Genomic DNA, 25,537 nt, shown 5'->3' on the forward strand with positions numbered 1-25,537 from the left:
GTGGGAATTATTAAATCCACCAAGAAAATAATTTTCAGTAAATTTGATATAATGTACAGAAAAAAAAAGGCATATACTGTTTAGCCACCTGTCATTTTCTGGGGCCATCACCTGCATGAACCCTGATGCTGCATCACAACACCAAGACACCCAACAAAAGAGAAAGCCAAGCGAATCCGCAACCGTTTCGGTCTGTCACCTTTAATCTCTGTCCGTACACTGAAATCACTCCTGCTGTGGGCGTCATAGATGGCTTCCCTTCTTTTGATTGTTCTTCTCTTGGCGTTTACGTGGCCTTTCTGTGATTGTTCCACCCAAGTGTAAGAGACCCATCTCAATTCTCACATTTTACCTTTACTTTCTTCGCTTCTGTTTGATGGGTATTATAGATTTGTTGTAATCCTTTGGTCAATTTCAGTAATTTTTGGGTGTATTTTGGATTTCATATTGTTCTTGATCTGGGTTTCTGTTATAATGCTATGTAAGAAATGTTTGTATACACAGAAACTGAATATAACAACATCACGACTTTGTGTAGAAGAGGTATGTCGGTCTTTTTGGGTTCAATTCTCATATTTCTCCTACTTTTGCTTCCGTTTATTTTAACGGGTTCCATAGATTTGTCGATTTTTTTTTGCAATTTAGCAATTCTTGGTATATATTTGGACTTCATAGTGTTTTTTATCAGTGTTCTTGTGATGCCATGTGATATACGTGCATACATGATGTTGGCTGAGTGGGAATGGAGGAAATGGTTTTTTTCTTTGACAATTAAATGTTGTTTTTTTAGTGGGATAGGGGGGTTTGTTTAGATTTGATTTGGTCCTTAGAAAGAAAAAGTTGTTAATTCCATGTGGATTTACTGGATTTTGTTCTATATATAGCTTAAATGAAGTGTTCTTAATAAGATAAAGAATTCTACTCTGAGACAAATATAGAGTGTCTATTCCTTTTTTACTTTCAGCACCACATTGGGTAATTTCTGAAATGTTCTTGGAATATGTTTACCAAGTTCACTCTGAATCCTTGAATTAGACAGTTTAAGTTAAGTCATTTCTATTTTACTAGTTTCTATTAATCATGCTGTAGCTGTGGTAGTTCAATTAATCCTTCGAGTTTTATTTTTACAAATTTTCTTGTTGTCTATCTTTGGACCATTGTTGGAAAAAAAATCATAATTAATTTCTGAGAAGCATTTTATTATGGTCCATTTGGACGTGCTTTCTTGATTTTTTCTTTATTATAAGGAGAAAAAACTGCAACATTGTAGAAAATGTGTTTGGTGCACATGTCTTCTAAAAATTGAAATGAAAATAGTGGTGAAAAGGCAAGAACAGACAAGGAGCTTTTAGAAACAGACTAAAACAGTACCAAATTGAGATGGGGTGGCGGGGCCTCTATTATGGATCCTTTTGGGATGTTGGATTCCCAAAAAGTGGTTATCAAGTAGTGCCATGTGTAGCACGATAAGGAGATGAAGTGTTTATTACTTGGCTTGGATGCTTGTTGTTCCAATTCCAGTTTTTCAATCTTGATACCTTGCATGATGATCCTATGTTCATAACTTTGAGCTGTATTTAGTTGTGTAAGTTGCTAAAAAGGAAGAAGTTCTCTCTTTAGAGTAAGCGAGGAAGGGGGATGGGTGTGGGAGAGTTGCCAGCATGTTAATCTTTTGCTAATATAACTGTTTTTCTTTGCTACCCTTTTCCTTTTCAGTATCAGGAAGGAGTTAAGAATTAATAAAGTGGTGAACCAGGAAACTACTGTACAATTGGGCCATTCAATTGAATATAACAGAGTTGACCCGTCACGAGTTATCCAACTTTCATGGCAACCAAGGTCTGGTACTTTGGTGAGCTACTTATTTTGTTACTTGCTCCATGTGCCACATGGTATCAGAGTTAAGTTTAGTATATTTTTTATTAGTGAATGACTGTGCTGCTCGTAGAGATCTATTTCCTTTCTGAAGTACAGATTGTTGTCTAGTACAATGATTTCCTCAATAGGTTTTGGTGCAGAAAGGATCCATTTTAGGGCACACCACTTGTAGAATCACTTTCCTGTTAGCAATCTGACATTACTTTTTTTGGGATAGGGCTTTCTTATACAGAGGATTTCTATCTGATGAGGAGTGTGATCACCTTATTTTTTTGGTAATGCCACGTTATGCTACTTTTTAATGCACCGATTTATTAAGCCTGCATTAGTTCTGAAGGTTCGTTTTGGGTTTAGGCACGTGGCAAGAAAGAGGAGCTTGCAACAAATGGTGGTGACTCAGGGAATGTTGTCATGAAGAGGCTGCTTAAAAGTTCAGAAGGTCCCTTGTATATAGATGTGAGTTTCCATTTTCCTTGCAGTCTTATTGACTTGTCTTTGTTTTTCAATCGGTATGAGTCCTGCATCTACAAGCTTATTAAAATGGAGCCTCCCATTCATGCTCTGGGTCAGTAGGTGCTAAGAAGTTTCATTGGTAATTTTTTATCAGATTAGAAAAAATATGCACCAACTGGCCAAGTACTTGTTTTCTAGTCATGCAACTTGGAAATTCAATCTGTTATCCTTCTGATCTGTCCTTCATAGTATTTTAAATCATAACCTGTATAAACAATAATCAGCTTTACCAATTTGGGACCTAGATTTGCTAGTTACCACTACCAAGATGCTCCCAGATGCTTAACATCTTAGTGCCGTTGATTATAGTTCTACGACATAAAACCTCTGCCACTTGAATCACTGTCTGTGTCTTCTAGGATGAAGTGGCTGCAAGGATTGAGAAAAGGATTTCGGCTTGGACTTTTCTTCCTAAAGGTATTTCTCCTTGGTCCTGGTCCTATTGCTTACATGCCATAATTTATTGTTCTTTAATTATTAGTTCATCTTTTCTCATCTTTAGAAAACAGTGAGCCTTTGGAGGTTGTGCAGTACCAGTTTGAAAATGCCAAACAGAAATATAACTATTTTAGTAATAAATCCACATCGAAATTCGGTGAGCCTTTGATGGCAACAGTTCTGTTGCATCTCTCAAATGTCACCAGGGGCGGAGAGCTTTTCTTCCCAGAGTCAGAGGTGAGAAGCAAGCATCTTACACGCTATTATTCTTGCTGTTGTTGTTATTATTATTAGTATTTATTCCTTTAATTCTAAATCAAACTTTACTCGTTATTTACAGTTAAAAAATTCCCAGTCAAAGAGTGGGATATTATCTGATTGTACAGAGAGTAGTTCTGGCTTGAGACCTGTTAAAGGGAATGCAATTCTATTTTTCAACGTTCATCCTAATGCTTCACCTGATAAGAGTAGCTCCTATGCTAGATGCCCTGTCCTCGAGGGAGAAATGTGGTGTGCTACCAAATTCTTTCACCTAAGAGCAATTGGAAGGGAAAATGTTTCATTCGAGTCAGATGGAGGTGAATGCACCGATGAGGATGAAAATTGTCCAAAGTGGGCTAGCATTGGAGAATGTCAAAGGAATCCTATCTACATGATTGGGTCCCCAGATTACTCTGGGACATGTAGGAAGAGTTGCAATGTTTGCTGATGGGCAACCTCACATGCCTATTCCTTTGATTTTTTCTTGAGAAAAAAGTCAGCGTCTTCTAAGGCTTGTTCTATACCCCATCATTTCAGCTTTTTTGTCAGATTAAAGAAAATTTTGTTGTAGGATTGTTGAACAACTTATATTATGTGATCGGTGTGACAATAAAAAAATATGCAATTGGAGTTGATTACCACTAGAGTAGATTTCTTCTCATTTCTGGAGTGAATGAAAGTTGATTACATTCTTGCAGTCTTCTTCACATTTCTATCTTTAGCATGGACAATAACACCATTAAATCAAGACTTAAAGCTATCTAGTTGAACTAAATATGTTGATTCCAGAAGAATCTTTTGGTCATTCAAGGTTTGTTTCATAGATATTTTCATCATCCCATTGCATTGATGATTTGTGTTCCTCTACATATTTCTAGATATTGATTATTTTACAGGTTTCAGGCTGATTCTTGAACCTGCTGGAGTTTAATCTAACTTAATCCCCACCTACCCATTGCTTGGTATGACTAGAAGGACTTTGCATTGGTATGGAAACCACCTAACTGGCTCTGAAGCCAGCATTTGCTGTTGAAGCTATAGCATGTGATGCAGCATGTCACCAGGGGCTTTCTTGGTGGACATGGCTTAAACATGCTATTGGTGACAGGCAAATTAAGGTGTAATTTGACCTAGTGCCTCCTTACATGCTCTCTTTTGTAGCTGTCCTTATGAATTAATTAACATTATTAAGCTTCATGGCCAAGCATAATCACAAAATTAAACAAATAATTGGTTGAAATATTATTTTTAATCACTCACATGAATAACACAAGGTTACAGATTACATTCTTCCTGCTGTTGACACTAGCATTTTATAAATTAGAATTGGCAATTTGGATTTCAAGTCAGAGTATTTTAGCTTACATTTCTTGATTATTTTATGGAAAATTGCCAGCTTTGTGCCCTAGTATATTTCATATTGCAACTGTTTGACCTAGAGGAGTTGCATCCAGGGGCTTTCCGTGTGACCTCATGTTTGAACTTTAAAGCCCTGTTTTAGATTAGGTTTCTTTTAATAAAATGCATGCATACACCAGCCTTAATCACAGAAAATGGTCAGTTCTTCTATTTGTTTCTCTGAATTGATGCTCTGTGAATATCCCTGTAGAGTATTGTTGAAAGACCTCATTATTTTTCAGTGTAATATGATGGCATAAATCTAGACATAAAAATTGCTATTGCTGGTTCAACTTTTTGGATCAAAACCTCTCCCTTGAGCCCTCTGTTTTGGTGTTTCTTGCGCATATTTTTGGATCAAATAGGATGCGTTTGGTATGTGGGAATAGGATGGGAATGAAGATGAACCATAACACTATGTAGAAGAGAGAAATTAAAATCTTAGCGAGAGTGAGATTTGGTTACCATACAAGGGAATACTTTTATTCATATTCCCCTTGTAAAAAAACAATCCAAACATTTTAATGAGTAGGAATGGAATTGATTTCCCATTCCCATTCTCTATTCCAATGTTTCAAACATAACTATGCATCATAAAATCACATGTAAGTACATGTATATACGCAAATACACAAGCGAAAGGTCTTATTAGAAAAGTGGTGAGTAGTAGAAGGGAAACATGAACAAATAAACCACCAAATACAATGAATAGGGCGTAAGTGGTAAGCACACAAAGTGAAGACTTGCAATGAACTAAAAAGAATGTGATCTAACAAGCTTAAACACCCCCCAGATTCCATTTCTGCTATAACCCAATGAACCATTCTTCTTTATTTTTAGTTCTTCGTTCTCACTCAACAATGAAACAGTACCTTAAAGAAGCTCCATGCATTCCCCAATACCAGCGAAATCTTTTACAGTGAACCCAACTTTCTCAAACTTCCCTTTCTCATTGCTCTCTCTGAACTTCAAATAGTCTGCACAAACAAATGGTTGGTAGATCCTCGAATTCCCTTCTCCAACCACTTCATTGGGTGAAATTATTACCTTGTCATCTTCAAAACACCAAAAGAAAGCGAGGGAGAGTCGGTTTACATGCTGTTGTTTTAACACAACTCGGTGCTCAGATGATCTTAAATTTGCATTGCTCCAAGCTTGCATCAAGTCCCCAATGTTCACCACCAGTGTTCCTTCACATGGGTTTATGTCCATCCACTTCCCTTCCTTGGATCTCACTTGAAGCCCACCAATCTCATCCTGATATACAATTGTGATGCAGCTCATGTCAGTGTGCATGCCTAGCCCTTCTACTTCTGATTCTTTTGTGCTCTCTGGTGGTGAATAATTGTTGATTCTCAAATAACCATTGCAGTTGTTGAATTCGGATTCGTATAGTCTCTTCTCAAAATCATTTCCTAGACACATCAGTACAACCTCAATGATACTTTTTGAGAGCTGAGACATCTTGGTACAGTATTCCTGGAACACCTCACTGTCAAAGCAAATGAATTAGTGACAGCAAAATGAAATGAAGCTTAACCAACATGAATGATCACAACTGCTGACTGGGCTGTTTCCAAGTCACAAGGAAATGAAAATGGATAGGTTTATTTGGGTGGTCATGCCTTTTTCCTTTTTTTTTTCTTTTGTTTTGTCTTCTTGTAGTTTCTGGATGAGTCTATTCAAAGCATGCTGACAACTCCCCTCTCAAAAAGACATGGAAAATGCATCAGAATGGGCTAATTTCATGCAACTGTGAAATGTTTAGTTTTACCTGAATTCAGAATTCGGGTGGTTGAAGACTACTTCTGCAGAACTCCGTGCAGAGGTGAAGAAGTCTGGTCCAGAAACACGAAAACTTTCAAAGAAAGGGGAGGCAATGAAATGGGGAGTGTATGTCCTCAAGGATGATGAAGGCCCAACCTTGAGCTTGGAAACAGAAGGGAGGCAGAAGAGAGAGTTTGAGAGAGATTTGAGCTTCTTGAAAAGATCCATGGAAATTCCATGGTTAGTTATGTGGAAGAAACCCCATTCCTTGCAGGCCAACAAGAGGGATGAAAGAGATGATGGATCAAATGGCTGAGACTGCCCAATGTCAAAAACAGGAAGCTCTATAGAAGTCTGAGACTCAGGCATCATCCCCATCAAGGAAAATGAGATATGGTTAGTTTTTCAGTTAGATTGGGGGGTTAGCACTGCTAAATATATAGGGAGAGAACATTATCTTCACATGCATACTCAAATGTGAATGCATACATACTTGCATTATATGATACAGTGATTTGTTATAACTCATGCATCAAAGGTTCCAGATTTGACTTTTTTCAGAGTTTAAAGCATCTGGAGGAATTGCTCTTGTGGTCCAAAACCTAGCACGAGCAAGGTTGGGATATGTTGTAGTCGTCGAGAAGAGTAATTTAAAATTGAACTAGGATCAATGAAAGTACACGCTTGCATGGACATCTCAATAATTTACTCTACATGTTTGGTGTTCTGGTTTATATAATAGGCTACGAAGAAGTTGTATTACAAGTTTCATGGATTTCAATGCAGGAACAGCTATTTTAAAGGGCTTGGTACAGAACAGCTAGGCCGGTTCTGGAAGGATAATTATAGGATTGTTTATTGTGAAGGTCAATGAAATGGAGTTGTTAAATGGGGAGCAAAGGGGAAGCAAGAAGCAGGAATGGTGGAGGTGTGCTGATATTTAAAGCTCTGTTATGAATGCATAGGCTTCTAAATTTTGATTCTTTTCTGATGAAATTGTTGACTAGGTTCATTCATTATTTTCTACCTCAAAACAAGCAAATACAGCAAGGAAGGGTGATTTGTTTTCTTGGAAATGCTTTTCTGAATTGCTTCTGGGAGAAGCATTTCCATCAAGCTTTTTGAAGAACTAGGCATAAGTACTGATAAGTAATTTTCTCTGGATCCAATGGCACAGTTTTGACACTGCAAAAGGATTTTCATTTTCTCCATTTTGCCTTAAAAGAAATCTTCTATGACCATGTTTGGTTCTCGGAAAATGGAAATGAAAAAAAAATAAAGAGAAAAAATAGAAGAAAAGAAAATTCAACACATACACATGCAAAATTTAGTGACAAGTGACAACCCTAGGGCTATGCACTTTTTTTTTCCTAAGCTCCTCATAAAAAAACTTGAAAAAACACGCCCAAGAATCTGGCAAGCACTTGGTTCTGTGCTTGCCACCCTATTCAACAATCCATCCTAGAACCTACTAGTATTTACAATGTAAATATAGTATTCATTTGCCGACCACCTCAGTTTCCTAATGTTAGTTTCACTTAGGATAACTTTATGTTTTTGGTATTATTGAAAGTTGAAATCAAATCACATTTTTTTAAGGATAATATTGATTGTTTAGAAGTTTTATTAAATATGATATTATTTTTATTTTTTTATAGTTCTCCTTCATGTAACAAAGATCCACACACATTAGATGGGAAAAGGGAGGAAAAGGAAAGAACCTCAAACTGGATATGATACCTGCTTCAAACTCAAAATGCTAACTATTCATCATAATAATGTAAGACAGATTACACTAAATGGAAAGAACCATTACCCATCAAATGTTCTTAAGCTTTGAAACAATAATCATCAAGTTCAGTCCAGTAAGAAAATGATAAGAGTTTTATATCTAGTGCCTCAGCACTTCATTTTCAACAGAGCACTAATTCAACCTGTGCCATGATTATTTTTAACTTCTCTGAGAATCAGGGAAAAATTTCTTCTAAGAAACATTTTCTTCTAGGCAAAGTCACAAAAGGAGTGCCAACATTTTTAGAATTGGAATTAATTGAAGTTTGCTGAACTGACTCATTATTTACAAAAAAGATTCAATTTCAAGTCAATCCACCTAATTGGTTCCAAATCCAAACACATGCTATGCTTTTGTAACAATACAAGCAAATTAAAAATGCAGCAATCTGTCCATTAATGTGAAGCTATTCGAAGCTAATTCCAACTTTCCAGCTAGAATCCAGAAGAAGATTATATGTTAAGCATGGCAAATTATTACTCAAACATATATCTTATTCAGTAAAAAGCATGCCTAAAGATGGGTTCCATTCAACTAGTGAACAGCTTTTTAAACATCACATGTGGCACCAGGCCTAACAATTGTGTATAATTTAGGAGGAAACTCTGAAGAAGACCAAAATGATTCTAACTGTGGCTGACTTTTAGAGTAGTCACCCTCTTCTCCTCCAAGCACTTCTCCAGAGCCTAACAGGGAGACATTATTTTCTTCTGTCCGCAATTCTCCTTCTCATCCATTCCCTCCTGATCCAGAACTTTCATTTCTAAACCTGCTTCAATTTAATGCCAATGATTAGCAATTTCAAGCTTCCTGTTTATTCCCATAAACACCAACTATTTCCAATTAAAATTACATGAGATAAACGTGGATGAAATTTACACCAAACTAATTGGGCACAAATTAAATTTTTAATTCATTTGTTGCAAGAAAATACATTGATCAATGAAATAAGAATTGTTTCAGATACTAATCAAAAGAACGAGAAAGGAAAAGTTGGGTGGAGTGGGGTAAGATAAAAAAAATCTTCAAAAAGAAAATTTAGGAATTCAAGCAGAAAGCAAAAGCTCATGATTTTGATAAAATCAAGATAGCTAATAGAATTTTTAATAGAATGTGAAATAGTCATGAACTTACAGCTAACACAAAGAGCAAGAGAGATTCTGAGAGAGTGGATCCTAAATTAATCTCATGATATCAGTTTCTATGAGCCCCAAGCCTATAGAGCTTATAAAGCCTTATTACAAAAGTCTCCAGCCACATAGAAAGATAATAGGACTAAAAGTAGCATTAACTGTGCATGCATCATGTAACCAGGTCAAGGTATACAAAAAGAAAAGGGAAAATGTAAAAAAAGGAATAACCTAGAATGTACCAGAGGAACACAACACCTTATGCATATACATCTTGCCCGGTGTTTGTGAGCCACAGGACAATAGTTACATTTGAGGCTTTTTAGAATTCTGGACTCATCAAACAGAACAGAGGTCTTGCATTGTCCAACTGGTGCAGCATATGGCCCACAGCCCACTAAAACTGAAGCTGATGGACTACATAGATGTTTGATATGCTAACAATGAGTAGTCAATTGGTGGACATAGCAGTTGGTAGAAGCCATCAATTTATAAAATGGAAACTCAAAATGTAATGACATTGAGCGCATTCCATACAAAAAGCATCAACTTTCCCCGCATTTGGTTTAACAGCTAGAGAAAACTAGGATGGGCCAAATCAGTAAAAGACTAGACATGTCATTTACATTATGATCTATTCCATATACACTACATTGTCAAATTTGGTCTTTATTTATGAACAAATTATACAAACTAGCAAGGACAATTTAGTATGTGCCTAAATCTATAGGAGGAAATTTTTTTAAGTTTTAATCAAATGAAAGTAGAAAAATACTGCAGTTTCCTAGTATTAGAGATCCCACCCAGCACAATCTCACCCCAAAGCCTTGCTGCACAATCCCGACACTTATATTCATCTATAATGCACTTTCACACTGAAAGTTTCCCCATTAGTTCTACTATTGCATTGTAGCATACCATACATATCAGCTCTTCTTCTTTCTATCATCATGTGGGAGCTGCTAAAAAAGGACTGAAGAGCTCTAGGATCCAATATTATTTCTTAGATTGAGGACATATTCTGTTAGTGGAAAATTGCACTATAAAACCAACAATTTTACATGGGAAAATATGCCTCTGATTTCATCATGGGCACTACCTCTACAGCCTTGTCAGACCAGAACTATGTTTGAAGATCTTCAATATGCACAGATTATCACAAAATAACTAGAAACTAAAAAATGCACAAACGAAATTTGAACTATTGATTGCCCGCCAGAGAGATACGCATTCCAAAGCAACCAAATTAGCATGGGAAATGGGATGCAATTGAAAATCAAGACATGCCATTTCAAAAACAAGAGAGTACAGCAGTATAGACCTTTTGCGCAGATTGTGGAGATGAATCCGATTTCTTCAAAGAACAGGAAGACCTGAATGCTTCAATATGTGATTGGCATTTCACATAGTCCCCCTTGGTTTCCTCCAAGCATTTCTTCAGTGCCTCAACATCACATGGTGACATTTTCTTCATACCTTCTTCCTTCTCTCCCATTTTTTGGAATCGATACTTTCAAAACGCCTGAACCAATCAAAAAATCGATTAATTGAGTAAAACACGTAGATTCAATCGCATAAGCATCGAATTGTGCAAGAAATTCAAGTATTACTGTACTAGTACTCTGTTTGGTCGCTGAGAAAATAATACAAACAAAAAATTGAGCCAAGTTTGTTTTAATAAGCCCTAATTGTTTTAGTGCCCAGGCTTAAGCCTGGTTTCTATCAAGAGAACCGCGAATTAGCCCAGCTCGGCCCAAGTTCAGGGATGTGGGGTTCTCTCGGCCCAACTTGAGATCCCTGGAACATTGGAAAGATGAAACGATGGGAAACGACGGCGTTTTCATCTCGACACCACGAATTTTAATGAGTAACCTTGCCTGCTCAGAGAACCTAGGGAGCAACTATTACATACATTGGAAGATGTTAAATACATTCATCTAATTTCTCCTATCACCTAATTTTTTTATGGGTTAATTTCAGTCACTTTTCCTCGGGTTTTGATTAAATACATTCGATCGTATTTGTTTAGAGTTTTAGACACTTTCTATGGCATTTGAATTTTTGCTTAATTGAAAACTTAAAAATCGTATTTAATTAATTGGATATAATAACAGAATAAGATATGAGATAATATATCATATCTTATATTTAATTGGTGATAAAATATAATAAGTTATCTTATCACTTATCTTATTTTATCTTAAACATGAAATAAGATAAATAATGGTTAATACTATTTACAATTTTTTTATATCTCTTATTTATGAGATATGCTTATCTTAAGTTGAAGTATAGGATATACATATCCAAATATATATATATATATATATATATATATATATATTCTTTTTATTAATTTTGTAGTTTTTTATATTATTTATTTTGCAAATAATAAAGTTTAATTAAGAAATTAGATTTATAGTTAAAAATAAAAACTAAAAAAATTTATGAAAGATATGGTAAGATATATAAATTTTTAATGGTATTATTTAATATATAAATTTTTTTATATATTGAATAATGTAATATTATATAATAATTTTATTTATAAATTTTAAATATTTTAATCATAAATATTTATTATTTAATAAATAATAAATTTTTAATAAATTTTAAATTATTGAATAATTTCTAAATATCAGTAAGTGGCTGAGAAATTTCATATATTTTTAATAATAAATATTGAAATGTAAATATAATTTTTATCTAAATAAATATAAAAAATTAGAAAGTAAAATTTTATTTTTATTTATTTTATGAATTAAATATAAACATGACATAATATAATTTTTTAATAAATTTTAAATTATTGAACAATTTCTAAATATCCTAAGAAATTTCATATATGTTTAATAATAAATATTGAAATGTAATATAATTTTTATTAGATATATAATACCTTAAAATATTACGTATATTAGATAATAGTTTTAAAAATTGGATAGGATCGACGAGTCAAAAAAGCCTTTTCTTTTTTAATATTTATATTGTTTTTTTATTTATATTTATTTATTTATTTTTAATTTATCTTTTATTTTGAATTTATATCATCATTTTATTTTTAACTACTTTCTTATCTCATTAATTCTATTTTAAAAAAATTACTCTCACTTCACTCTTATTTTTTTTTATATTTATCATTTTAATTTTAAAATATTAAAAACATAATTTTACTAAAAAAAATGCTACAATATAAAAAAAATTAATGAAACCCTAATATTTTATAAATTAAAATTAATTTGATAAGATAAATTATTAATAAGTTTAATTATTTAAATAAATTGATGTTAATAGAAAAAATTGTAACCACATATTTGTAATAAAATTTTATAAATTAAATCTCAAATAAAATATTTTATATAAATCAATTTAATTTTTTTATTTAAAATGTAATAAAACATGTTTTAATAAAAATATTTTTAAAAATATTTAATTTTTTAAAAAATAAATATAAATATATTAAATGAATTTAAGCTATTTTTTAAAATAAAAATAAATATAATTTATAGTCATACTTATATCAATTACACTTACAAAACAACTTTAAAATATGTATTTTTATTTATTTTATCATTTTTGAAAGTTTCCAATCATTTTAATGAATTTTGAACTATTTTTATTTTATCGATATTTTTTGTGAGATATATACTTCTCCCATATATCCGTAAAATTCAAATATCGATATATCCGTATTTACCAATATTTTAAATCAGAGATCGTAAAAGTAATTAGGATAAATGTCAATAAAAAAGTAAAATAAAAATATGAATTTAAAAATAAATAAATTATTTTTATTTATTACTTAAAATTGTTTTTACTTTAAATTATATTATTAAGTTATTTTACTAAATATATTTAATTTATTTGATAATTTAAATTAAGTATTAAGTGAATTTTAAGTCGTTAAGTTGGTTCACAAAAAATAAAAAACAACCCCCAAAGAATTATAAATTTTAGTAAGGAACCTACAACAACATGTTTCCTTGAGAGTTTAGGTTTTCTGTCTCTGTATAAAAAAATAAAAAAAAACCTTCTTCTCTTTGTTTCTTGATTCTAAGTCTGAATCCAATTCTTGATTCTGAGTCTGAATCCAATTCTTGATTCTGAGTCTGAATCCAACTACAAATTGGAGTCGAATTAATAAATTCAGATCCGTACATTCCAAATTCTTTACCTTTGCCTTCATCCTTGAGAAGACGATTATGGCTTCAGGTTCAGGTTGGGGACGGCTTCCAGAAGCGCTTTTACATTCAATATTGGATTACATGGTCCCCATTGACGGCCGGATCAAGTTCAGCGCCGTGTGCAGCCAATGGAGACGAGTTGCGTGGGAGTATTGCCGTGAGCGGGGCTCTAAGCATACACAGCAACTTCCATTACTCATGGTTCCCACCCCAGACAACAGCAAGGTAAGACGTAGTCTGTATAGCGTCACCCGCAAAGCCCTATGTCGATCCCAGTTATCGGTACCTCATAATAAGAGGTGTTGCGGGTCTTCCCATGGCTGGTTGATTACCGTTGATGATAGTTCTGTGGTCACCTTGTTCAACCCTTTTTCTGGAAAAATCATTTCTTTTCCTCCCCTTCGAAGATTAGAATCTGAAAAACGGTTCGTACGCGAATATGCTAGGGTGGTGGATTCATCATATCGTAAACAAGTGATGGAAGAATTCAGCTCATCGGAAAGAGAAGAAGAAGAAGATGAGGCGGAGGAAGAAATCAACCATGATTACCAGGAAGATGAGGGAGAAATCAATGATATTGCAGAAGAAGAAGAAACTGAGGGTGTTCCAGATTATATGAACGGAGCAGATAAAGTTTCCGAGAGCGATTATTCCATCTGGAAGGCCGTGCTATCTGTGGATCCCGATCGAAACCCAAGTGACTACGTCCTTATGGTCATACGCGGCATTCAGAAGAGGCTAGCATTCATTCGATCAGTTGATAAAGACTGGACTTACATTAGCAAAAAATCATGTTCCACTCAGAACATACGTCGTCCCGCAGGCTATATCGCCGACATTAAATACTCCAAAGGGATGTTCTATGCCCTTAATGAACGGGGTGGCCTTTTATCTTGTGATGTCAGCGGGGGTCTGAAAGTGAAGATGATCACTCCAAATGATATGTCCTTCTCCTTCAAGAGGAAGCTCTATCTTGCAGAATCCTCAGGTGGGGATCTGTTACGGGTGATCAACGTACTCGACGAAAAGTATAGGACCATTGAATTTGAGGTTCATGGACTTGGAGATGGAGATGGGCGTGGTAGAGCAAAATGGAAGCGGGTAGAGAGCTTGGGTGATGCAGCCTTGTTCTTGGGAGACAACCATTCAATTACGATTCCAGCATCTGATTTTCATGGATGTCAACCAAATTCTATATACTTTTCCCACAATCATTCTGAATTCATGGCCGCTCGAGATGGGGGTGTTTTGAAATTGCTTTATCTACAATGGGCGCCTTATGACATTGGAGTATTCAACTTAGAAGATGGAAAATTCGCACGACATCACGTATTGGATTCTTCTCAGAGGTTAATGCCTCCTCCGATATGGATTTTACCAACTCTTATGTAAAGCATACAAATTTCTAATTATTATTATTATTATTGTTATTTTTGTTTTAAGGATGATCATTATTATTAAACTATGGTCAAATTCATTTTTGAATGAATTTATTATATTTTGGACTAAAATTTTAAATGTATTTTAAATTTCAAATCCGAGTTAATTTTTAATTATTTTTAAAAACAAATCAATTTAGAGATTAAATTAACTTGCATCCAATCTGTAATCTAATTCAAACCAAATAGACTTTGAATAAGTTCGATTTGCTTTAATTTTTTTCATCTAATTAATTATTTTTCTAAAAAATTGATATTGTCATAATTAGTTTGGTTATGTTTGGTCTGGGAAAATATTAAAGACAAACAATTGTTAAAAAAATGATTTTTTCATATTTGGTTTCATTATAAAAAAAATAAAAAATAAAATGAATATAATTAAATTGGTTAGAAATTTATGGATTTTAAAATTATTTAATCTTTATAAAATTTATTAATTTTAAATCTATTTTTATTTTTCTTTATTTTTTCTTTTCTTTCACTTTTCCTCTTTATTTTCTTTCCCTCGTATTTTTCCTCAAATTTTTTGGAAACCAAATATTACCTTAAGGAATTTGAAACAAAAGAAGCTTTACTTCATGAAAACATAATTATTTTAAAAGGAGAATTGATAAATACAAGTGGTAGCAATTTTACTAATTAAAGATATCATAAGATAAAATTATCAAAAAAATCCAAATAATTTTTTAAAAGAATTAAAATTCATCATTTTTATTAATAAAATATGAGAATAAATAAACTTCAAAAAATAAAAATAGAACATATAAGTTTCTACTAAAAAATCCATCATTATATGGATATCAAATATAAAAATAAAAAAAATAAAAAAATGAAAATATTAGAATGTCTTTTTATATTTTTTATGAGTTTTAATCAATTGTAATTTCATTATTTTTTGATTAAATTTTTAATATTTTCATAAAATCTAATAATCAATATTTTCATAATTTATGAAATTTTAATTTTTACACATCTCTTAGTAAAAAATAAAATAATATAAATAAAAATTAATCCGCACCCAAACCCAAGCCCCGGCCCCGTGTTGATGGTCAGGGTCACCCGTCCCATTGTCGTCCAAAGTCCAAGCCTCCCATTTTAAAGCACTGGGTAAAGAAGGTGTACTAAAATATTTCAAGTAAATTCCAAGGACCTTTCCGTAAATTCGAAAAACTCCTCCCTCAAACCATACTCCAGAAACTCGGTGCTTTCTTCCTCCTCCTAATCTCTGCGCATTCCGAATTTGATCCGCTTGAAGCCATGGTAAGCAAGTCCAACCTCCTCTTATTTTCACCTTTACAGTCATCGATTCTCAGCTCCCTAGTGGAATATGTAAAATCTGCGATTGATTGCTTCCACAAGGAACCCTAGATATATATATTTATTTATTTATTTTTTAATTATGTTTAGATCTAGAAATGTTTTAATCGAGACTCGATTTTTCTTTTGGGTTTTGGACTAGAGAAACTAAAATTTCCTATTAACCGAGACTGTAAAATGATGGATTAAAAATTTTAATTTATTTTATTTTCCTCCGTTTTCTCAGTGACCATATAGAGGGCGGTCTCTGGTTCTGTTTCACATGTGGAATTTAATGTTTAATTTATGCTTCGATGCGGTTTTCATTTTCTTGGTTACGAAACTATGGCCATTCCGGAGATCCTGGTTTGTTATTTATCATACAATGGATTAGGTATTGAAAACAATTTATAGGTTTTTACATAAAAAGTTCTTAAATATTATAAATAGATTTTTGATATTTCAAAAAAAATTTATAAGTACTTTCAAATATTTTACAAGTTTTCATATGATAATAGTAATGTTACATTTTTATCATTGATTTTCTAAATCTTCCCGACCATGCTCTTGGAGACCCTTTAAGGCTATAAAGGTACTTCTTAAGTTTGCAAACTTTGTTATTCTAAGACTTGTCACCAAACCAAACCCAGGTGGAGTGTCCGTGTATGTCTCTTCTTTTAAGTTGCCATGTAAAAAAACATTCATCACATCAAACATTCTTGACCCCCACCATTCTCACCATTTCTAGGAAAAACTTGTGACAGCTTATCTTCAATTCCTCCAATCTCCTTTGAAGATAAGTGAATGTGAAATATGGTTTCCTTTCAAAGAAAGTAACATCCATGGTAATATATGATCTTTTTATGGGAGGATTGTAGTACTTATATCCCTTTTGAGTGAAGATATTCAAGGAAGACGCAACTAAGGGCTCTTGGATCAAGTTTATCTTTAGATTGCCTGGGAATGCAAATGAAACATAAACAACCAAATATTTTTGGAAGAAGTGTTTCAATACCTTTAAAGTTAGGAAAAATACTTTGAGAGTATATCAATAGGGTTTGAATTAATACAATTCTTATTTATGTATATAAAAAAAATAGGGTTTGAAGTCTAGGACTCGAGAAGGCATTCAATATATTAAGAATGTAGTAGCCAAAATGGCTTCCCCTAATATAATTTGGAGTATTCATTTGAAAAAGTAAAGGCCTAGCTACTTTTGGGAGATGTTTGTTTTTCCTCTTTGTTACCCCATTTTGTTGTGAGGCATTTAAATATGAAGATTGATGCCCAGTACTATCATTTTAGAGATAGGTGACAAGATTAGATTGAAGTATTCCCTCCCATTATTTGACCTTAAGGTATGGATTTTGGTACCAAATTGGGTACAAACCAATTTGTGGAACATTAGGAAAATGGAATTAACTTTTGATTTGGATTTTAGTTGTTCATAGATGATTGCCCTCTAATTATAACTAATTTTATTGATTGGTTGGGCTCTAAGTAGGATTGTGGTGTTGGGCTTTCTTTGTTTTTTGGCCTTGTTGAAGGCGGGTGTACATGTATTGTATACATTGAATCGCTTTTTTAGCGTCTCTTTTTTATATGAAATCTTATTTACTTATAAAAAAAAAAAAAAAAAAATTCTGATTTGGATTTTAGGAGATAGACCCAAGTAATATAGAGTAGTCATTAATGAAGGTAAAAACCATCTAAAACCCAAAATATTTGGAATTCTAGGGAGTCCCTAAACATCCGTTTGCATTAAAGTAAAAGGAGAAGTTTCCTTTTTATTTCTCATTGGAAAAAGGTACATGTTGGTGTTTTGTAAGCTCACAAACCTCACAATGAAAGTCATGGAATTTAGTTTTATCAAACAATGTGGGAGTCATTTTTTCCAAGAGAAGGAAAAGTGGATGTCCCCCTACCATTGTTGCCATAGCCATATTGGATCAACTTTTGAGGGATTGTTGGTGGTAGCAAAAGCTTGTGGAATAGAAGCACCAATCTTCCAAGGTGTAATGAGGTAGTAGAGTCTACCTTTCCTCTCACCATGCCCAATCATCCTCCTTATTATCCTGTCTTGAAAAATGCAATGGGAATGGGTATATGTCACACAATTCAGATCCTTAGTAAATTTTCTGGCAGACAAGAGATTACAAGACAATTTGGGAACATGTAACACATATTTCAAGGTCAAGAAAGGAGTAATGGAGGCTATGCCTTGACCAATTATGGAAGAAAAAGTGCCATCAACAACCTTTACTTTGGCTTACCTGAAAGTATTGTGTAAGTGGAAAAAAATTTGGAGTGACTTATCATATGGTCAGTAGCACCAGAATTTATTATCCAAGCGCTGGATAAGTAATCCTTAGAGGCACTTAAAATTTCAATATTACCTGTTTGGATGAAAGAATGGGAAACACTATTTGTAGTGCGAATTTGTGCATGTGTTTCAAGCTGGCTGAGAAATGTTTTCAGCTTTTTGTAATGCTCCTTGCTAAGCTTCACGAGAAACATCACCGGTTTCAGACATTTTTGAGGAAATTACAAGAAAGTTTCTGGTTTTTGGAAAAAACAGGAGAGAATCTTAAGGGAATTTATAATAGGAAACTAAGAAACCAACATTTGATGTTGGTTCACAAGAAAATTAACAAACTACAGTAATGAAGGTTGTATATGACTGAGCAATGAAGGCTTTATGGATCTTGGCAATGTTGGAGGCCCTTCTCTGATGTCATGATGAAAAAAAGTAATCTCCTGTATATCTCATTACATTCTGATCTACAATATATACACAAAAGAAGGTTTGACAAGATTCCTTAAATTAAGCTACATATCAAAAAGGATCCCTTAAATTAAACAATCAGATTGCTAGGATCCTACATGGAATTTACCCTGATTCTTGGTATGGAAATCATGGGTCAACTTCTACAAAAGAAAGAAAAATATATGGCAGGAAAAATAATTGCTGATTTCTTGGGCTAATCTTCTAACAAGGTCCTTTAAGTGCATAAGATTATGACTAGGCTTAGAGACCTTTCATCTAGAAATGTATCTGAAATTTGGGATATCCAACATCCTCTTCCTAGCCAAATTGCATATATAAATTATTTAATCCTTAATGAATACCAGAGCTATTCTCGTACCAGTTCGATGAAACTAATAAGGTTGGTGAGTGGAGAAGCATATTGTTGGGGGCTCCTCCCCATGTTGACAACATAGCCAAATTTATATGGTTTCTGGTTTTAGTGTTAAAGTCTGAGAATGGGATATGTTTACAGCATAGCCAAATGAATTAGAAGTTCATGCATTTTTAGTCTGTGTTTTATTTGTAGTTGCTGCCTCAGTTCATAGTTTTGAATTTATGAATGAACAACCTATGATGCTTGATGAGAATTCCTGCCAATATCTTTTTGAGGGTTTGATCTTACTCTGTTAACCTACCTGTGTTTTCGTAAGATATTTAAATGAATGTAACGTGTTATGCCTCTATGCTTGTTTCAGATTCATTTTGTGCTTCTCATTAGTCGACAAGGAAAAGTGAGGTTGACAAAATGGTATTCACCTTATACTCAGAAGGAAAGAACTAAGGTATGTTTTTGTATTTTTATTTTCTGCAAAATCTAATAGATGATGTCACCTTAGTTGTGCAACTTTTTTTATATGACTTGTTCAACTGGTGAGAATGAGAATATGAAGCAATTATTACTTTTTGTAGCCTTTTCACTTTGTTATGCTAGTTTTTCCATTTAATTGTTGTAGATGTTTGTAAGTTTCAAGTGTTATAAAATATTTTTTGATACAATCAGGGTAGTGAATATGTATTTACTATTTAACTAACACAAGTACAGTACAAAACAAGAATTTTCCTTCAAGTATTATAAATCTATTTTTTTTGGTACAACCAGGCCAGTTTATATATGCTTTACTATTTAATCACATGAGTATCAACGATTTTCTTTTCCTTTCCATTCTAGGTTTTCCTTTGCTGTCTAAGTCTCTAAGGGATAGTGAATTGTTATTATGCAGTTGGAACATGATGCTTATTATTTTCTGAAATTTGCTTAAAAAACAGTTAGCTGATGATTCCAAGGACTACGGTCTTGTACATGAACACATTCAAATGTATATGAATAGCGATGAAGGCAATATTATTCACTAGTGGATCTAAGATAGGCTTATTGTGTGTGTGAGTGGCAGGGGTGTTGGGGGGGTTGGTATTCCAAGGGGTGGAAGGTGTTAGCCTTGAAGTTAAGAAGTTTCAGGGTTTCTCCTTCTCAAAGGTTTAAGCAAGTGGCCAAAGATGCCTACTCTCATATTTTAGGAATGGGGCTTGTGCCCAAGAAGTGTGGGTGAGAGCTGTTAGGGTGGCTCTCCACTTATGGGGACAGGATTCTTTTGAAAAGGTTGGGGACCCTTGTGGTGGACCTATGGCTATGGACAACGAACACAACCCTTCATGGTACTTTGCAATGGGCTAGAATCCTGGCTAAATCTAATGGGAGATAGCTTTTGGCTACCATTCACATGGTGGTGGGGCTTTTGAGTTTTTCCATTCATCTGTGGTGGGAAAATCTATCGTAGGTGATTTTGGTCAATCCTAAGAGGAATTGCATAGGACAGGAGGTCAGGGAGGATGTTGTGGGGTCTCCACACGCTAGAAGGAGCCTAGTTTTGAATGGAGAGTCCCTTGAAAGGGACAGAGGTTATGTGTTGGATTTGGGGCAAAAGTCTTCCAATGACAAGGCCCCATCACTGGTGATAGCCAATGGTTTAGTTCCATGGAGGAGGCATGTTAAGGGCTCTTTAAAAGAATGCAAGGGCAATGGCTATTATGATCTCTAGTGAGAGTTTGGTTATAGATTTCTTGGAGAATCATTCTAGAAATGCAAAGTGTACAACCCTAGAATTGTACAGTAGGGAGGTGGCTTCAAGAAATGGTAGTCCCAATCAAGATTCAATGGGAGATGTGGGCCTCTTGGATCCGTCTTTCAGGAAATTTGTCTCCTTTAGGAAGTTTTTGGGATTGCTAGTGGACGGTTTTGAGAAGGAAATTATGACCCTGTTGAGTAAGTTGAATGTCAAAAAGGGCTATAGATTGGTGGCTTCAAGTGAGAAGAGGAGGCCTTCCTCTTCATCTCTCTTTGAGAGGGAGCTACGGACAGTCGGAGTACTCACTTAATTACAGTCAATCAACTGGAGAATAGAGGAGGAGCCGAATGTATGGGTAGATGATGCTGAAGTGGGAAGAGAGAGTTGGAATTTGTTGGAAGTGGGTAGATGATACTGGAATCTGTCTCTTGGTTTATTTTAGGGCTAATGACAACTTCATGAGATAGAGTTTCAAGACTTCAATCAGCTAGTGATAAGAGGTTTGCCTGCAAGAAGGTCGTACGGGACGTGTTGTTTTTCTATTCCTCTAAGGCTTAGTTTTTGTATTGGGTTGTGGTTTTTTACTTCTCTTTTCCCTTTGCTTGCCTTTTGGCACAATTTGTACACTCCGTATATAATTTGTGTACCTATTCCAAACACTTTTAATATATGCTTATTTTACCTATAAAAAAACTAATAATAATTTGAAAAATGTAAAATAAAATAGAAATCTTGCTCCCCCTAAAAAAACTAAAAAAATATTTATAATTAAATGTTATTGAAGAAATAAATAACTTTTATCTTTTAAGTATTGATATATTATGATTTAAATATATTTTTTTTTTAAATACATTGAAAATTTTGCCAAATTTACTTGATATTCATAATTTTTTTTTTTCATTTTTTTTCTTCTCATGCAACTATTGTCCTAATTTGTTTTTCATTAATTTTTAAATATTATATTTAATTATTCACATTAAGAGAATTAGTTTTTACTTTAAACTATAGAAGTTAACATAGTCTAACAGAATACTTTAAATTATAGATTAATTTAATACAAAATTTCATCACTTTCAACCATTATGTTTAGTTATTTGAAAAAAGTGAATTATTTTAAGATTTTATTTACTAAAAAAATTATTAAATTAATTAAAAATTAACTAGTGATTTTTTTTTTTTTGGTTACTGCTTTAACTCTTCTGAAAAATTCTTTGAATTTTTTTAATAATTTTTTTTTTTTTAAAATCCTTTCCTTTTTTATATTTGGGTTTTTTAATTTGATATATTCTGTTTATTCATGATTAAAGCCTAAAATTACACAATTTGGTGAACAATAACAAGGTTATCATTAACTATTTCTGATATTCATCCATGGTTATTATAATGCTTTCCCCCCTTAAGAAAAATGACTGGCTCTGTCACTGATAGTATTGTTTGATAACTAATCTAGCATAAAGATTTACTGAGAGTGATGTGCATTTCCAAAACTGTCTCAAACTTGAAATGGTACTGCTAACACCTTGTAAAGGTAATTCGAGAGCTCAGTGGCGTAATTCTGACCCGAGGTCCCAAGCTTTGCAACTTCGTGGAGTGGAGGGGATATAAAGTTGTCTACAAAAGGTGTGGGAAGATATTTCATCATCCATTTCGAAGTTCTTGACTGCATTCTTTTTTCTTTTTCTTTTTTCACTATGATCATATTTCCACTGTAAACAAAGTGATCATCTTTGGGAAAAGAATATCCATCCTTGAAAATGCATGGCTGGTTTGCTTCATGTGGATGCAGATATGCGAGCCTGTATTTCTGCATGTGCATTGACGAGGATGACAATGAATTGGAGGTCCTTGAAATAATCCACCATTATGTTGAGATACTGGACCGCTATTTTGGCAGTGTCTGTGAGCCTGCTAGTCCTTGAGTTAGTTAAGATTATACATCAGATTTACATAACATCTTAAACTGATTTTTTATGGTACTCTTCTCAACTTTCCTATTAGGTCTGTGAGCTGGATTTGATTTTTAATTTCCACAAGGTATGTCTCTTGAATCCACTTTATCTTTACAATTTTCTGATTCAATATTGATGTGGAGCTTCTTGTTTAATAATAGAAAGTTTATGATCTTATGTACACTCATTAAAGAAATGGGCCAAATATCCCTAGATGAAGTTGAATGGAGGAAATGGATTTATAGATCATAGCCAAGTGTCGATCTATATAGGTGTAGTAATATTTTGTGGAGTTGTGCATTTTCATGTTTGTTTCTTGTGCACATTAATCTTAATCTAATAAATAAATTATGAATTTAGATAGTGTATTTCTTTGATTTTTTCATCACTTCCAAAAATGTCAAAGCTTGTAAAAGAAAATCCAAAATATTTTCCTGAACTCCCAAATCCTTGAAGCTGAAAACCATGTTCCATTACTTTGTCTTGAGATGAGGGATGCAGTAATGGTGCATTATACACTCTGTTCTTCCATTTCCATTTCCCTGATGGAGAAAATTTAGCTTTGGATTTTTCTGTTTCTTGTTCTCCAAAATCAAATTGCAGGATTGGGTTTCTCCTTTTTGCTAACTGCAGAGGTGAGTTCCTTTTTCTGTTTCCTTTTTGCCAATGTGCATTGGATATTCTTCACCTCTATCAACCAAAGTCTGTTTGCTGTTTCCTGAACGTCTCTGGTGTTATTTTTTTCTTTTTAAAAAAGGGACTCCATAGTCGCTCTTTAATTTATAGGCTTCTTCGAGGTTGGATATTTCTGGGTTTCTTTTGGTCTCCTTTTTTGTGTCAAAAGCAGGTTGTGTTTTTTTCCTTGCTTTTTTTATTAAGTTTCTTAGACTAAGAAGTGCTCTGTTCTTTTTTTTATTTTTTATTTCCTCCCTACAGGCAAACAAGACAGTTTTGTTGGTTTTTTCAGTTCCCTCACATCAAAATACTGCATTATACTTCCTCGCATTTGTTCTAACCTAAGTTAAGATAGTGTTGGGCTTACTAAGTTTTCTTCACCCAGAATGCAGGTTTTCGTACCTTGGTCTCCAATTGGGTTGGATCTTGTACTTGTTAAATGAGAAATTAGTCCTTTGTTGGTCTCCACGGTGCAAACAGAGTTGGGTTTTCTCCATTTCTTTGTCCCCAATGCCAAAAGGCAGATATGGGCTTTTAGCATTTCCATGTGTCTGGCATCATAACACAGTGATGGACTTTCTGTCTTTACTGTGTTTTGCCTTTCTTTCTTTCTTTAATTTTATTTATTTATTTAGGTCATTTATCCCTTTAAGGTCAATACACTGCATTGGGTTTTTTTTTTTTTTTTGCCCTCTTGAGCTCTTTAGAAAGCATTCTTCAAAACAAATAGAACACATCTAGGACTCCAAGCACCAGCAAGAAGTGAACAAGAAGGTACAATACTATTGATATGTCAAATAAGACCTCTGCTGCTCTTAAAAAAAATGAGGAACAATAGCTCCTGCCAGCCTCTTGATAAGAAATATCAACATTTGCATCCCTATTACCTCAAAGATAGAGAAGCGGTAATATAACAAACAAACCCCCACCCAAAAAGGAAAAAAAAGCTGAAATATAAAGAGAAAAAAGTGTTATTAGAGATACGGAATCTTACAAGTGGATCAGGGAATGTGACTTCTAGCTTCACCATCTCTGCTCCAGAAATCACTAAAAGAAGTATTAAAGATGATAGAGTAGTCTCAGAATTCACAAGTAGAATAGCATAATAGTCCAAAGAGGATAATTGCTTACATCTTTACGAAATTTTAAATGATGTTCAGTTCTGATTTGTTCATTCCATGGAAATCGGAATTATTTGTTGGAGGAAATAAATTTCAATCTTTGGGGATGGTATTGTCATTTTCAATAATGGAACATGACTATCAGTATGTTCTACCATTATTAACATTATTATTATTTCTTAACGCCATCCTTATTGTTATTATTATTATTAGTATCAGGGATAAAAAATTTCTAACAGAAGACTTGGCAGGCTTATTATATATTGGATGAGCTTTTGATTGCTGGTGAACTTCAAGAGTCAAGCAAGAAGACAGTTGCACGGCTGATAGCTGCACAGGTATGGTTCTTCCCAGATGCGATTTGCTTACGTACCAACAAAAATGTTGGTGCTGAATGGGCTTGAGTTTTTGTTGCAGGATTCGTTGGTGGAGACTGCTAAAGAGGAGGCCAGTTCAATAAGCAATATAATTGCTCAAGCCACCAAATAAGACCTATATTTAAATGAGTTGGTTTGTATACTCCCTTGGTCGGCAGTGTTCAATATGATACAATCTCTCATTTTGTTTCTTGAATTCTGTATTCGCTCGAGCCATCATATTTTTTGTTGTAAAAAATAAAAAATTGTTTTCTATTTTTAAAAACAAAATACTATTTTTGTTTCTGGTTCTTAAATACGTTTTTCTACCAAGTAGTGGAAAATTGTTCCTATAAACAATTGTCTAACATGGTCTTAATTTCTTTTCGATTTTATGGGAGGTGTGGTCCTAATAAGTGACACATGGTCTTGGATTCGAATCTTGTCATTGATGATACCTTAAATTTA

At 33.6% G+C, this 25,537-nt stretch overlaps 4 protein-coding genes and 2 long non-coding RNA genes across 9 annotated transcripts; 4 read left to right on the top strand and 2 right to left on the bottom strand.

The window, feature by feature from the left end:
• Positions 1-160: 160 nt before the first annotated feature.
• LOC117933673 (probable prolyl 4-hydroxylase 12) lies at positions 161-3,734 on the top strand. The gene is made up of 7 exons (XM_034855148.1): positions 161-320; positions 1,717-1,839; positions 2,096-2,153; positions 2,233-2,334; positions 2,751-2,808; positions 2,894-3,066; positions 3,170-3,734. Exons 1-7 carry the CDS (start codon positions 250-252, stop codon positions 3,536-3,538), a joined length of 954 nt encoding a protein of 317 aa, XP_034711039.1. The 5' UTR covers positions 161-249; the 3' UTR covers positions 3,539-3,734.
• A 1,374-nt stretch (positions 3,735-5,108) lies between these two features.
• On the bottom strand, positions 5,109-7,046 carry LOC117933672 (gibberellin 20-oxidase-like protein). The gene is made up of 2 exons (XM_034855147.1): positions 6,263-7,046; positions 5,109-5,980 (listed from the first exon to the last, which is right to left on the bottom strand). The coding sequence occupies exons 1-2, from the start codon at positions 6,631-6,633 to the stop codon at positions 5,362-5,364; spliced, it is 990 nt and encodes a 329-aa protein (XP_034711038.1). The 5' UTR covers positions 6,634-7,046; the 3' UTR covers positions 5,109-5,361.
• LOC117933674 lies at positions 6,569-7,331 on the top strand. The gene is made up of 2 exons (XR_004654352.1): positions 6,569-6,651; positions 7,042-7,331. It is a non-coding gene; the product is annotated as an uncharacterized LOC117933674 (long non-coding RNA).
• Positions 7,332-8,419: 1,088 nt separating this feature from the next.
• Positions 8,420-10,875, bottom strand: LOC117933143. Of its 3 annotated transcripts, none has more exons than XR_004654282.1 (3): positions 10,788-10,875; positions 10,499-10,699; positions 8,420-8,816 (listed from the first exon to the last, which is right to left on the bottom strand). It is a non-coding gene; the product is annotated as an uncharacterized LOC117933143 (long non-coding RNA). The 3 variants fall into 3 exon arrangements; XR_004654283.1 differs by having other exon boundaries at positions 10,793-10,838; XR_004654284.1 differs by having other exon boundaries at positions 10,799-10,817.
• Positions 10,876-13,379: 2,504 nt separating this feature from the next.
• LOC117933361 lies at positions 13,380-14,753 on the top strand. The gene has a single exon (XM_034854723.1). The coding sequence runs from the start codon at positions 13,380-13,382 to the stop codon at positions 14,751-14,753; it is 1,374 nt and encodes a 457-aa protein (XP_034710614.1).
• A 1,175-nt stretch (positions 14,754-15,928) lies between these two features.
• On the top strand, positions 15,929-25,489 carry LOC117934244 (AP-1 complex subunit sigma-1). 2 transcript variants are annotated; one of them, XM_034855908.1, is made up of 7 exons: positions 15,929-16,060; positions 19,601-19,687; positions 22,497-22,588; positions 22,755-22,868; positions 22,972-23,002; positions 24,965-25,051; positions 25,131-25,489. In XM_034855908.1, exons 1-7 carry the CDS (start codon positions 16,058-16,060, stop codon positions 25,200-25,202), a joined length of 486 nt encoding a protein of 161 aa, XP_034711799.1. In that variant the 5' UTR covers positions 15,929-16,057; the 3' UTR covers positions 25,203-25,489. The 2 variants fall into 2 exon arrangements, with proteins under 2 accessions (XP_034711799.1, XP_034711798.1); XM_034855907.1 differs by having other exon boundaries at positions 15,930-16,060; positions 22,755-22,863; positions 22,967-23,002.
• The last annotated feature ends 48 nt before the right edge of the window (positions 25,490-25,537 follow it).

The sequence above is a fragment of the Vitis riparia genome, chromosome 16 (genome assembly GCF_004353265.1).
Source record: "Vitis riparia cultivar Riparia Gloire de Montpellier isolate 1030 chromosome 16, EGFV_Vit.rip_1.0, whole genome shotgun sequence".
In the NCBI taxonomy this organism is placed as follows: Eukaryota; Viridiplantae; Streptophyta; class Magnoliopsida; order Vitales; family Vitaceae; genus Vitis; species Vitis riparia.

Bases quoted from the DNA above. Each gene is read 5' to 3' on its own strand.
- LOC117933673 (XM_034855148.1), top strand. From the start codon at position 250: ATGGCTTCCCTTCTTTTGATTGTTCTTCTCTTGGCGTTTACGTGGCCT. The intron at 1,840-2,095 runs GTCTGGTACTTT...TTTTTGGGATAG, and splicing joins CAACTTTCATGGCAACCAAG to GGCTTTCTTATACAGAGGAT. The intron at 3,067-3,169 runs GTGAGAAGCAAG...CGTTATTTACAG, and splicing joins TTTTCTTCCCAGAGTCAGAG to TTAAAAAATTCCCAGTCAAA.
- LOC117933672 (XM_034855147.1), bottom strand. From the start codon at position 6,633: ATGGGGATGATGCCTGAGTCTCAGACTTCTATAGAGCTTCCTGTTTTT. The intron at 5,981-6,262 runs GTAAAACTAAAC...TTGCTTTGACAG, and splicing joins CACCCGAATTCTGAATTCAG to TGAGGTGTTCCAGGAATACT.
- LOC117933361 (XM_034854723.1), top strand. From the start codon at position 13,380: ATGGCTTCAGGTTCAGGTTGGGGACGGCTTCCAGAAGCGCTTTTACAT.
- LOC117934244 (XM_034855908.1), top strand. The intron at 19,688-22,496 runs GTATGTTTTTGT...CACCTTGTAAAG, and splicing joins CTCAGAAGGAAAGAACTAAG to GTAATTCGAGAGCTCAGTGG. The intron at 22,589-22,754 runs GTGTGGGAAGAT...ATGTGGATGCAG, and splicing joins TATAAAGTTGTCTACAAAAG to ATATGCGAGCCTGTATTTCT.